The following is a 13,741-nucleotide window of genomic DNA, read 5'->3' as shown; positions in this document are numbered from 1 at the left end:
GATCGCTTTCCATTGTAATAAATTTATCTCTCTAGTCAATTGATACCCCGTTGGGACCTTGAAAAGATGTTATATTACTCTAATGAGTTTTGCATTCGTTCAGCATTGTGTTCAATCTTTATTCTTTTTTATGATATCGTAGCACTGTTGTTGATTCATTAGGTCCAGCGACAACCCTCTCGCATGCCTCTCCCATGAAAACATTAAGGCTAACAAAAGGCGTTGGGACTTCTTGAACCAAAGACATGCTTTGCAATGATCTCAATTCAATAGCAAAGGAAAAAAAATAGCTAAACATTCCCCGACTCGAACCAGAGACAACCTTATTTTGGTTTTCTTCCTTGCGCATCAAATGAATCTGAGAAACTTACAGAGGTTAACAAAATCCATGTCTAGCACCTATCATTGAGCAATAACTACATAAGTTGCATCACTGGCAAAGTATAAATCACATTATAAGACAGCATACCTTCAGAGATGGATTTCTTCATTAACCAAATCATATACGGATCTCCTTCCCCAGAATAGGTTCAACCTTCCTATGTCATTATATAAGCATCATCCATACATGCCGTTTCAAACCTTAAGAACACAAGGAAAGAGCACTGATCTGGAAAGGATAACCAAAGCTGCAAAATTACCATACTTCGTACACAAGACAAACACTAAGGAGCTTAATGTATCAATTGACAATACTGCTTTACAAGTTATCCTCGCCGTGGAATAGCTATACTTTTTGAGGCATTTTTACAGTACAATATATGAGAAGATACTGCCTTAGGCTATAGCATGGCAATAACTATTCACAAATGATCCACTCTGGCATTTTTCTTCTTCTTTTTTTCCCCACACCATGGAGGAAAATTGTCTTTGCTTCTTCACTCACCTTTTCTCTTCACCACTTCTTGTTTGTAGGCAACCAATGGCTGATGATACGAAGTCCTATCTCTCTCCCGATTTAGGTTTCATCACCAAGAGGTCAAAGATCAGTAAACATGAAGAAAGCCTACACCATGACTTTGATGAATAAGTGAAATTATAAAGGCCATTAAGCTCTTCGACAGACAATTGCCAGACCACAACAACAAGAGCTCTTCAATCCAACAACTACCTCAATAGACCTAATCATATCCATTTATGGCGACTTTCGCCATGATTTTATGCCTTTCTGATTGAACTTGAATGGCCAGCTTTTCCTACGCTTTGGACTTTCAGAGAAGATGCCAGATGCGAAAGCCTGCTGAATCCACAGTTCAAACTCATAGTCCTTTGTGATCATCTCAGCATCTAATCCCCATGGATATCTAGAAGGATTGGATCGTAGCCCTGTCCTGTCCAAACCAACCATATTCACATGAAAGGTTGGTCCATGAGTATTAGGCTTGCAAGACATTCCCTGCATATCAGATTGCATGGAGTTAGATGAAAATGACTGGATATTGGCTATAATTGTATCACCAATCATTGGAATTAAGTTTGCATGTGACAAGATGATCATAGCGGCAAAAAATGGTCGATGATATTGTTGAAATGATATGATCAGTCAGAGGTGTCTAATACCAAAATTGGTAAAGATCTTGAAAGTTACAGTCAAGTTCTTGGATTCCAAAAATAGCCTTCACCAAATGGGTGCTTGTTCCCATAAATACCATATATAATAGGTAGGCAGGATATTGGCCTTCCCTTTTCCCCCAAGAAGAAATGAAATGATAACCAGCAGTTCATGATTTAGAAAACTACAATGTTACCATACTGATTGCATAACAAATCAAGTAACTGGTTTCAATTGTTATTTGTAATGGAAAAACAAATCCTCAGGTTATGTTATATGAGAAGAATTGCCCTCTTTAAAAGTAAAATCTCTCCATCATTTCTTAATCATGAGAAGAAAAAAAGTCTCTATTTCAAGAATTTTACAATGACTTAGTCAACTAAATAACATTGCATCTCCCAAATTGAGCAGATCACAACAATAACATATTCAGTTTTCTTTTCTTTTCTTTTCTTTTCTTTTCTTTCATGTCTTCCCTTCATAAACTTCCATTTTTCTCACCATTAAGTGCACAATCAATAAGATCTTTAAACTTTACCGATCTCATAGGGAAAATCCTGAAGAATGTTCATATCATAACCTAATATGAAAGCAGAAAGTGATACAATAACTATACTAGATGGGTTTGAAACAATAGGTCTTGTGAAGTTAACAGAAAAACATGAAGTAAGAGAATGGGGATACAAGTGAAAATCATATAAATTTCAAATTAGTGTTGTGAATGTCCGCTATTCCAACTAACAGGTATATAACAATGAATATATAATTAAATTAAAACCAACTTGAAGGAGTATATATGCAATTATGCATGTAAAAATAAAAGAACTAATTCAAATCTTGGTTACTACTCCTGAGTTAATAAAAAATGTCACATGTAATATAGGTCAGGCTTATAAATGTTAACCTACTAATGCAAGGATTAAAAAGAATGCAACAAGATGATCGAATCCAGATGCTTACCTGACAAATTGCCCATTCAGATACGTCAAATATCTTGCTCTCTGCACACACAAAGGCTCGTGGTATTTCCATCTGAGAATGAAGAAAGATTTTAAAAATGTTCACACACACACACTGCAACATGGAAAATAAAGGAAAAAATCACTAAGACTGGATACATTTGGACAAAAAGATAGGAGGGGAAGGAGAGATAAAGGATTACAAATTTACACAGAGCATGGCAACCCATCCCATGTGTTACTTTCCCTCCCTCTCTCATTTCCTCTCCTATCTTTTCATCCAAGTAAACCAAGTCTAAAAGACACAGACAACAGGAGATGGTTGTAAATTTGCTGTTTTAGGGTACAAAGAGCTTGATATTGTGCCATTTTCATGTTCTCAACGTGGCTAAGAATTTAAATCAAATCAAATCATTTTTCCAAGCAAATCTACGGACTACACCAACCCAATACTTCACGACATACTCTTATGTGTAGAATAAACATACTCTTTAACTAAGGGTTTCATATGCTATTCAGGAAATTACCAAGATGAAGGATTCCAAAAATGTTTGTTGTTTTGTAAGAGCATCAGCAGTATGCAGTATACAGAGTCTCTTTGCACAAAATTAAGGAGTAAATTATCAAAGAGGATTTTTCCTGAAATTTAACTCTCTTTATGTATTTATTCACAGATTCAGTTTAAAAAAGGCTGACCCAGTGAATCATGCTTTATTTACTGAGATCAAAAATCACAAAGACAAGTCCAGTTTAGCTTCTGGTCTCTGATGAGCTTCCAGCCATACCAGCAGCTCAATGAAAAGATAGCTCGAAGCTTCCCTTGCAAACCAATCTGCCCAGGTATTTCCCTTCCTATCACCAGGCTTAAAACTTATTTCTTAACTTGTGGGCTGTAGATCTCTCATCTTCCCCACTTCAATAGAGCATGGAACTATGCATATAATCCTTCTGTTCTTACAATTTTACAGGGTTCTGAAGAGTCCAATTCAACTGGTAATCACCTGCTTTTCTATAAAAAAAATTATAAAAGAAAAGGTATCAGTCTGCTGATTCAGGGCCTTGAGGTTAATTTTAGCCCCACTCTGATGCTGATAATTTCTGCCTCCGAAGTGAAGATTAGGCCATTTGCATGCATGAATTTTTAAGCAACAATATACAGCCTCCTAGTCCTACGCCTAATTTTCCCCAAATGACCAATTAATTCAGCTTACCTGAGGATGGTTGTAAAATGAGGGTGGACCAACGAATGCTTAGTTTCAGCAACATCTCCCTTTGAAACTAGAGACACTAGAGAAAGGAACGGCTAAAGTTGAGCTTGAGTACCAGCTCCAAATGCATTAGTTCCTTGTTTCATTTTACATTTTTATTTTAATATTTATAATAAACAGTAAAATCTCAAGTGGACCTACATAACATCACACCAGGAACAATAGAGAAACACAAGTTAGATGAGACCCCCTAAAAAAGATGCTGAAAACTCTTGCAATGCTTGAATAGGATAAAAGAATACCTTCAGAGGTGAAACTATATTTGTTGAGCGCCGACTTTCCACCCAACCATCTCCATCTTTAGCTTGATGACACTGAAAGCAATCCTAATGAAAAAGAAGACCACAGTCAAGCGCCAAAAATAATAGTCCTAGCATATGATCTGAGGATTATAACATTAAAGTCTTGATTAATTTTCACCTGACACCACCTTGCCCTAGCTTTATTTCGATTAGTGCATATCCATATATGAGAATTTCCACACTTTGTGCACTCAATACGCCTGGATTCTTCAGAACGGTACTCAACCCCTCCCTATGATTTAACACAATTGCATGGCTACATCAGTTGTTCAAATCCCCTACAATAAAATTACTCATCCGATATGCCAAACAAATAATTATCCAATATATTACACAAACCAAATCAGGCCATGACAAAGACACTATTCCAAGCGATCATCTGTTATAACAGACAAATTACAAGTATAACCACCCAATATTGGTATTTGGAAAAGCAATTGCCTAAACGCATACAAATGCATGCTTGTGATGAGAATTTTGAAAAGAGTGCAAACACTGATGAAATGTTGACACATTATGCTACTAAAAGTACACAAAATTATAAAATTACATGTTTCATTGTATGATTATCTGATACATGGCGTGCAAAAATTTTTAGAAACATGTAGAGACACTGGCATGATTAATACTGGCATAGATATTCCTGTTTTGCAACAAATGCTAAAATCAAAATATTTAACATAGTTACAGCATACATCATGTAAATTAATACCTTCTGAGATGCAGTGGAAGATCTCTGGCACACCCTGCCAGATTCTTCCTTCCTCAATTGTTCATCATAATTTTTCTTCTTAGTTAAATCTGAAAGAACCTGAAATTTATTGATCATTAGTTGCCAAATATTACCCATACATGTAAAAAATATATATATTAAAAACAACATCAGGAACTCATTATTGCCCTTTAAAACACTTCATATGTAATTTACCTCGTATGCGCACTTGAGCTTGTCGAAGGACTCACATGCTAGTGAACTTCCAGCTCCTAAATTTTTGTCAGGGTGCACAAGCAAAACCTAGGAATCAATTCATATAATCTAACTTATACTGTTCTGTGGTCTATCCATCAGTTAAGATTAATCTCTAATGAAAGCAACACTGGTGAATAAGAGTTCAAACTGCACACCTTTTTAAGGTATTCCTTCTTTAGTATCTTAGGATCAATATTTATGTTCCTAAGAAAACCCAGAACTTCATAATGGTTTGAACAGCTAATTATCCTCCTCATCTCAACCAACGAAGATGCTTCAACTACAACAACCTTGCTAGGGGAAGCATCCTTGTGAATATTTGTAATACTAGATACCTCCGGTGTGCTGCAAGCTGATTTAGAACATGCCACATCTTCAGGTTCAGTTATTGGGGTAGAATATTCAGTGTCAATAGAGAAGTCATCCACGACTGGTTCTGAATCCTTTTGCTCTTCTATGTGTATGCTTTCATCAGTATAGTTGTATCTTTGATGCAACTTATTTAAAATATCATTAGAGATGAAAGAAAGGTTTAACGACAGGAAAACTCCTAGTAATCCAACCCGGGTATAGACAGAATAAACAGAATATGCAGTTGCCAACAAGGTCAAGAACCATGCCCGATTAAGTGAGAACATATAACCTGCACACAATCAGAATAGAAAAATCCACTTACTGTAAAAGAATGAGAAAGTCAGTACAGATTTAGTATAAAAATTTATTTGCATACCTGCAGTTATTAATACAATTGCCGTCATCCAGAAGTATCCATAGATCCACATGATCAAAATTCCATAATGCCCAACAATAAAAAGTCCAGGTGTAAAGCCCAAGTAGTGAATGGCTACAGAAGCAGCAGCCTGGAACAACCAGTGGAAGAACCAGTTGAAATGGGGCATAGAAATGCCATCAAAATGCAAAATGACAAAGGATGAAATGTATAAAAGGTATATTAATTATCAAGAAAATCATTCAGATATTTTTCACAATCAACAAGTAATATATTAAAAGCAATTTTATAACATATATTATATAATGTGCAGAAGGTATACATTCTAAAAAGTATATTGGAGTCAATTGACCCCTAAAGAGCATATGTAGCTCCACCACTAGTCTCAACATAAGAATACCAAGTAAGACTGAATAGTTCCCTTTGAATAATAAACTTGGACCCTATTGTAAAAGTAAAAAAAAAAATACAGTGAGAGGAACCTGCTACAACAGCTCAAAAAAAACAAAAGATCTTTATAACTAGTAAAATCTTTGACAGAAATCACAAATACAACAACTTGTGATCAGTTATAGACAAAGCAAAGTTAAACTTTATACAACAACAACCACCGAGCTATTGTTCCACTAAGTGAGATCAATTATATGGATCCTCCTACGCCATTAGACTTGATACCCTATTATATCTTTATCTATATTTAAATTAATTGTATCTTGTGTTATCGTTGTTAACCAAGTCTTATTTGATCTCCCTCTTCCTTGATGAATGTGTGTATTTATCATGGTCTCACATCGCCTAACTGAAATATTTATCGGTCACCTAAGTACATGTTCATACCATATAAAACACGTCTCTTAGAGTTTTCTCTCAATAAATACAACCTCAACTTTCTCTCTAATATTCTCATTTCTTATCTTATACATCCTCGTATGTCCTCACATCCATTTTAACATCCTCATCTCTACAACTCTGATCTTTTCGCTTCATAATCCAACATTCGACTCCATATAACATAACAAATCTAATCTCTAACACTTGTCTCAATATGGCCCATTTAGGAAGAACAATCAAATCAAATATGATACCATCTGGTTTCTATAGAAATGGTCACCATAAGAGACTTCCAAATTTCAATATCCTTCTATGAGATGCACATCAAGTTTTAGTGCATCACTCCTGTTTACCAGTGCTAGTCACAGCAAATAAGAGATGTACTGGATATGTGCTTGCTATAAAATACAATTGTGGTTGGATTGTAAGAATTTATACGGCTTAGAACAAATTACTGTGGAATTTATAATAGAAAAGGTAAACTAGGACATTAGGCTATTGAGACCATAAGATCATTAACTTTCACGATTGAGGCAGCATGGATTTGACCATACGAATTAGAAGAAATTTGAAGGAGAACGTATCAAAAAAACTAAACAACACAATCACAAGAGGAGATAAAGAGAATCGTAACAAAATGAAGCTAGGAAGATCAGACGAACAAACAGTGTTCGCGTATGAAAATAATTTGATAGATACGAACCAGACTCAGAAGCACATAAAGTAGTGATGTTGTTGAAGCCAAGCAAAGGAAGAAACTCCACAAAATGACGAATAGAGCTGTTGGACCCAAAATAAACACGGACCTCAGACCTCCCACAGCACATTCCCTCCACTGCGACAAAAACCTAAGAAGAAACCTAGCAGCAGCCAGGCACAGTCGATAGATCAGCGGCCAGTGACGCTCAAATAGAAACAACAGCCTCTCTCTGGTGGAGCCAGCAGCAACTCGGATTCTCGAAAAGGGTTGCTTCTTTGATTGGAACAGTTTCCAGCCTCGCTTAAACAAGCCTTCGCCGCCCATGGAAATCGCAAAAGCCTGTTGCTAATTATAGACCTTCCAAAAGAGACCCACCCGAACCTTCATCATCCGAACATATCCATAGATGAATACGATGCAGACTCGCAAGTAATCATACTCTTAGAGAAAAAGCTAGAGTTTATTCAACAATAAAATCTGAAATCTAGCTAGAGAATTCGAGCAGATCCCTCTTTTCATCTGTCTTCACCCCCGATGCAATCTACATCATGCACCAACATGTTTCAGAAAGGTCAGCAAAAACTAGAAGTTCCCAGGGAAAAATATATATATATACTACAAAAATTGGTCTAAATCCTCCTTATCCACTTACTCCATCTTATTAACTAGAACCTTAGACGCCGCCTTCAATCCGGGCGACGCCTACAGCAGGAAAAAGAAATCCGGTCTTCCTTCCACAAAATGAAAAAGAAAAGACGAAACACGGGAATCTGAAGAACCCTATCTTTATTCGTCTGCTTTTTCGCCGGCTACGGCCACTGCTCGTGAAAAAGTGGCCGAGTGAGCGAAAGAACAAGATTGCAGTGAGCAAAAGATAAAGATGAGAAGATCAGCGAGACGATAAAACGAAGGCGGAAGAACGAGCTACGGAAGAGGGCTTCTTCGTGAACTGGTTGTGGACTAGCGCAGGAATTGAAATGGCGACGATGGTGATGAGAGAGGCGTATCGAACACCACACTCAAACAAGAGAAACCATTCTGACACGAAATCGACCACTATGCTTACCGTAGACGGGGACGAAACGAAGTACCAATCGGCGACGTTGTACGAGCTTGGGTACAAAAGAAGTATACAGAAGGCGTGACTCCCCCACGAAATGAAAAGGCCTGCTGTAGTAAAATAATTAATTGTGAAAAGATAAAGAGAAAATTTTGAAAACATGTAATAATTTTATTATGAAATTATTAAAATTATAATAATTTAAACAAAATAATAAATTTATTATGAAATTTTAAAAATAAAAAGTTAAAATAAAAGAGAACCCCAGATTTTATAAATTCTTCAAAGGCGTTCATTTTTAAAAAAAAAAGATTAAATAGATGTTTCTCTAGTGATTTTATGTTAAAATTATTCTTTGATCCAAAGTTATTGTAAAAGTAACTGGGTACTACTATATAATGTATTTAAGGTAAATTTAAAATTTACATTGGGTAGAAGTTATCCCATAATTATTTTAACGTGTTACTAGGAGTTTAAAATTTAGGGTTTTTATATATTAAAATAGTTTTTACTATTATTTTTAAGATATTTTGATAAAGTTCAAATAATTTTAACTAAATTAGTAAATAGTATTTTGTTATAATAGTTGATCCTGTCCGAAAGCTGAATCAATGGACGCTGGGTACGTGGCGCTCTCCAAATGGCTGACGTAGATTTCCTGACTGTCCGTACGGACCTCCGGTGAACCTGCACAGAAGTCGGGCCGGGAAGGGGTTCCCGGTGACGACCCTCCGACGCTCAAGTCAGGCAAGCGAACAATGAATAAGTGGCTCCAAAAATTATAGAACGCGTACTTCCGGCGAAGGGTGAGGGTCTTTATATAGGGCTGTGGAGAAGCGAGTGCACACATACCGAGGTGTACACATGTCCTTTCCCATACCGTAGTGTGGGCTTGTCAGAGGAGCTTACCTGACACCATACTGCTACAGTTTGAGCACGTCTGTGATGGGACAGCAGATCCTTCTGTCGTAGGATTTTGAGTATGGCCTGAACGTAGAACATGTCCGCTGTCAGAAAAAGATATCCTTTGTCCTTTTCCCCTTACTTTCGGCCGGGTATCCGGCTGGCCAACCTCCGCCTTACGTCCGCCCGAACACATATAGTGGTCTACTTGGGAGATTTTCGGTAATGTGCTTTGTGGAGACTGTTAGCAGTATACTACCTTATGTCTTAGGCCGAGCTTGCCATCCGCTTGGTCTTACCATCCTGTTCAACGAGCGTCGGGGCCCAGCTTCTTGCCAAGGCGCCTTTTGACATCAGTTAGACACCGGTCGGCCGGCGGGGCAGTCGACCCACCCTTCTCCGGTCGGCCACCTGCCCTTTGACTTCCACGTGGCGTTGACTCCCCAGAACGAGGGTCCCCTGTTCTTATCACCGGATCAATAGTATTCGGATATCCTAAATTTTAAATCCTACTTATACTAAACACGTTGTAGTAACTACTGGATAGTTTATATACATTGTAATGATTACTAAGTAGTTTCTACATGGGATAAATTTTAAATCCTAAATTCACCTAAAATAAATTGTAAAAGTTAGTTATAATAACTACTAAGTAGCTTTTACATATTGTAGTAATTATCATATAATTTCTATATGGTATAAATCTTAAATCTTAAATTTACTCTAAATATGTTATAGTAGTTAATGAGTAGCCTCTATAAGTTCTAGAAGTTACTCAATCTTTGCTATACATGGTAAAACATACCTACCTAGTAGCTTCTAGAATAACGCTGGATCAAAGGAAAATTTTAGGAAAAAATCACGAGAGGTGCGTCTATTTGAGTTTTTTGGGGGAAAAAACAACGCTCAAAATGTTTCTCTTAATTTTGGGGGTGTCATTTTTGTCCAAAACAAAAAATAAGTGTGCTTTTAATATTTGTTTACACTATCTATTAAATTGTATTATTGTTGTTTTTCAGTCAATGGATTAACCTCCTTAATATATATATATATTTGAGTTAAATTGAAATATTCCGAGGACGTCATGATTCTATAATTTATCCTTGTTTAATGCTTCAGAGTTGGTGTCAACTTTTAATCACTTCTTATAATTAAAATTGTTGTGTTTCGGCAGACATTATGATGATGAGTCACTTGATTACGCCTAAACAAATCGTGGTGGAACGAGCAATAACGTAACGTTGCAGATCAATGCTTCATTTCAGATCGCCAACTTTGTTATGAATTAAATATAAAACTGCAATTGGCTATAAGATTCCATTCTTTCCAAGGGAATATATTCTTCTTCCACCAATAATTCTTACATCGTAATCAGTTACGAACTACAAAGACATTTTAAACCAGTATCAAGTCGACCATAATTTTACTATCTGAGAGACAAACCGTAGACTCACTGTTGCTAGTGTAACAAACTGGTTAACCCGAGCCAGTGCAAGTCCATGGATCTGCAGCCGCTTGATTCCTTTGTCTTGTGTTCTTTGTTGAAAACTTTTCAGTCTTCTTGTCTCCCTTTTGATGATCTCTAACAGATTCACGCTTAGCACCGCACAACTGGGACTTGATCCTGAATCCCAACTTCTTTTGGACACCAATCAACACTCTCCTCCCCTTGCCCAACTTCTCAATATCCTGTCTCATACTTGTGCATTCCTTTTCGAGCTCCGACAGCCTCATCCTCCCTTCTTCAAGGGCTTTGCACCATGGCATACTCCATCATAGGACAGCAAAAAGGATTAGGATCTGCGAAAGCTTTCGCCTCTAAAGAATCAATGCTGTCTCTTGATGATCTAAGGTCTTCTGCATGAGGAAGAAGATCATCACATGTTTGGAGTGCTTTTATCAGGTCTTTCCTACCACAAAGCGCTACTTGATTAAAAAAGATCTCTGTCTGTGCAATCGAGTTGCCCTCTGCTATTTTCTCAGTCATCTGAAGATGTTCAGCAGCACAACGTAGGTAGACAACATTTGAGGCAGTGAGTTCCAACTTCACACCATAACAAAACTTTGCTACTAGTTCAAATGCTTTGATCCCACCAGGAATATCATGTAGCTTACGACACAATTCTCTTGTTAATCAAAGTTCTCCTCGACAAGCTTTTCGAAAAGACCACTCTTTGACATAAGAGGAAACTGCAAAAAAAAAAGAAATACAACATAATGTTTTGTTCCTCAAACATGAAATATTAGTTCTCACTACCATGTGCGCATCAAATTCATATATGTTCAGTAGATTGTTGGATTAAGGTGAGATCACTTCAATCAAATAAGTAACAAACTCACCTTATGAAGATGGAAGGACATCTCTCTGACTTCAACAGTAAGATCACTCGGAAGTCCAGCTGTGCAGAACCTGCAAAATGGACAAGAAGTTCCTTTTTGTGTAAGATGATGTTTCAATTATCAGAACAATTGGAGATGGTGCCAACTTCCAAATTAGCAAAGATCTTCCAACTCCACAAGGCATTCTAATTCTATTTCACAATGAAATAAATTGAAAAACTATGATAATATTTGTAGAACCCTTGCAATCTTATAGATATGCTTGATGAATCAAGGAAGTGCTTGGAAGAAGAGCATTTAAGTGTAAACAATAATATGAAAAATCAGGAGAAGTGTAGCTTACCAGGCTTGCTCTTGTCGTTGAAAGAGATCACCTTTTGATCTCAATTTTTTGCAGGCCATGCTCAAGAAATCTCAATCAAACTGGACGCCCCAAAGATGTTGGCAAGAACAACTGATCCCCTCAGAGTACTCTGAAATCTCAGTAAGCCAACTTGCAGGCACAAAGCGTAGGCCTTCAACATTTTTCTGTTCTCTATAAGCTTCGATAAGAGTCACAAGAACCCTAAAACTCCTCAAGGACTCGCAAGTCCGTACTTTGAGGCCAATCGCACATGAAGAAGACAAGCAACCTGCACCAAACCCTAAAATGATGAAGAACACAAGCCGGCGCTAATCGTCCGCCCCAAATCGCAGAAACCTAGACCTGATCCGTCACCTAATCACCACAGCGAATATCCTGCGAATAGTTCGACGACTCCCCGCCAAAACCTCAAAGGCGAAGGAATCTACAATGCAAGAACAAGAACCGGCATCACTTGCCGGAGACTTTGTCTGCCACGGATGGCACAGATCCGAGCTTTAGGTCGAATTCGCCCCTCAACAAGCATTAACTCCCCGGGGAAGGCAACCCACTCCAGAAATTTGTCAACCGAACCAGCTGCAATGGCAGGAGCAAAGGGAAGGTCTCGCTCCAGTCCAGAAGGCATTTTCTATTCTGTCTTTGCCCTGCTCGAAGGCGCGGGACGAGGCCTCTCCACCACCACCTTCTAAATCGCAATGCGCAGGGAACAATCCCATGGAGTTATCCATGGTAAATGATAGTTATGTTTACAGCTAAGAATATGGGACCGAATTATAGGGATATCAGGATATAAATTTTCGGATCCTGTGTACTTCATCTCACCCATTACATATCTTCTTACCCTATGCGGAAGGGGAATGAAAGGGAAAGGAAAAGAAAGTAAAGTATTTATATTCTACTTATTTGAGAGGGAGGAAAGATTCATTAATGTAACATATGTTTTCATGTTTGAGAGGAAATGAAGTATAATGAAAGTTAAGTATATAATATTACTAAATTACCCTCTATCATTTTTTATTTAACAATCATGAGTTAACTGCTTGTCCTACAGTCTATTACTCTATTTCATCTATTGCAAGCTGATTCGAGCGAGAAACAGCATGCTGTTTTTAGTTTATGCTTGAGTTTGTATAATAACTCCCTGCTTCTAAGCCTGACTGCACAAAGATCACTGTCGACTTCAGAATCTATCTAATATCACTTTTTCAAATTGTTGATTTATATTAGTCCGTGTGATAGTTTTATGAATTAAGTTATTAGTTTCAAGTTCAACACTTGTAGATGCTTAAGCAATTCACTGATGTTGAACGTGTAACGACAAATTGGAATCTTCAAACTTTAGGAAGAAGCCTATTTGATGTATTAGTAGTCGTTGTATTTCAATTAAGCCTCACATTCAAGTATCTATCAAGCTTTGCAGTATTATATCTTACAATGATAGAAGTATTAAGTTATGAGTTCATTTTTTTCTCCTGTGCATTTTATAAAGTGAAAAATCTGCTAGATGTCTTGAGATGTTGATATTCTGAAACCAAACACTACTAGGGACTGTTTATGGGAAAAACATTACTTTGACTTTCTTCCAGTATAGCTGTTATAAACCCATTGGGGTTAAAAGTGTAAAGGTTGGAGAGACAAAAAAAAAACTTTATGTTATTAAAAGAGTTCTAAGTGAATTGGTGTCACTGCTGAAATGCCCTTAGATATATTGATAATTGGCTTAGAAAAGTAATGTAGCATCGAAAATAGTTAGGATTGAGTG

The 13,741-nt window shown here is 37.2% G+C and overlaps 1 protein-coding gene and 1 long non-coding RNA gene across 2 annotated transcripts; both read right to left on the bottom strand.

Moving 5' to 3' along the window:
- Positions 1–646: 646 nt before the first annotated feature.
- On the bottom strand, positions 647–8,362 carry LOC122031186. Its single transcript, XM_042590320.1, has 10 exons — positions 7,965–8,362; positions 7,316–7,853; positions 5,782–5,911; positions 5,207–5,694; positions 5,010–5,096; positions 4,794–4,892; positions 4,200–4,313; positions 4,022–4,105; positions 2,513–2,584; positions 647–1,396 (listed from the first exon to the last, which is right to left on the bottom strand). The coding sequence occupies exons 2-10, from the start codon at positions 7,634–7,636 to the stop codon at positions 1,136–1,138; spliced, it is 1,656 nt and encodes a 551-aa protein (XP_042446254.1). The 5' UTR covers positions 7,637–7,853; positions 7,965–8,362; the 3' UTR covers positions 647–1,135.
- A 2,236-nt stretch (positions 8,363–10,598) lies between these two features.
- On the bottom strand, positions 10,599–12,665 carry LOC122030945. Its single transcript, XR_006125674.1, has 3 exons — positions 11,959–12,665; positions 11,616–11,685; positions 10,599–11,465 (listed from the first exon to the last, which is right to left on the bottom strand). It is a non-coding gene; the product is annotated as an uncharacterized LOC122030945 (long non-coding RNA).
- Between the last annotated feature and the right edge of the window lie 1,076 nt (positions 12,666–13,741).

The sequence above is a fragment of the Zingiber officinale genome, chromosome 11A (genome assembly GCF_018446385.1).
Source record: "Zingiber officinale cultivar Zhangliang chromosome 11A, Zo_v1.1, whole genome shotgun sequence".
Lineage (NCBI taxonomy): Eukaryota > Viridiplantae > Streptophyta > Magnoliopsida > Zingiberales > Zingiberaceae > Zingiber > Zingiber officinale.
The sequence above is the reverse complement of the archived record's forward strand: the minus strand, read 5'-3'. Positions and strand labels throughout refer to the sequence as shown.

What these genes read in the sequence shown, in the direction of transcription:
- LOC122031186 (XM_042590320.1), bottom strand. Translation starts at nt 7,636, where the DNA reads ATGGGCGGCGAAGGCTTGTTTAAGCGAGGCTGGAAACTGTTCCAATCA. An exon ending in TTTATGTGCTTCTGAGTCTG is followed by an intron (nt 5,912 to 7,315) that starts GTTCGTATCTAT and finishes TGGTTGTTCCAG; the next exon opens with GCTGCTGCTTCTGTAGCCAT. An exon ending in AGAAGGAATACCTTAAAAAG is followed by an intron (nt 5,097 to 5,206) that starts GTGTGCAGTTTG and finishes ATTGATTCCTAG; the next exon opens with GTTTTGCTTGTGCACCCTGA.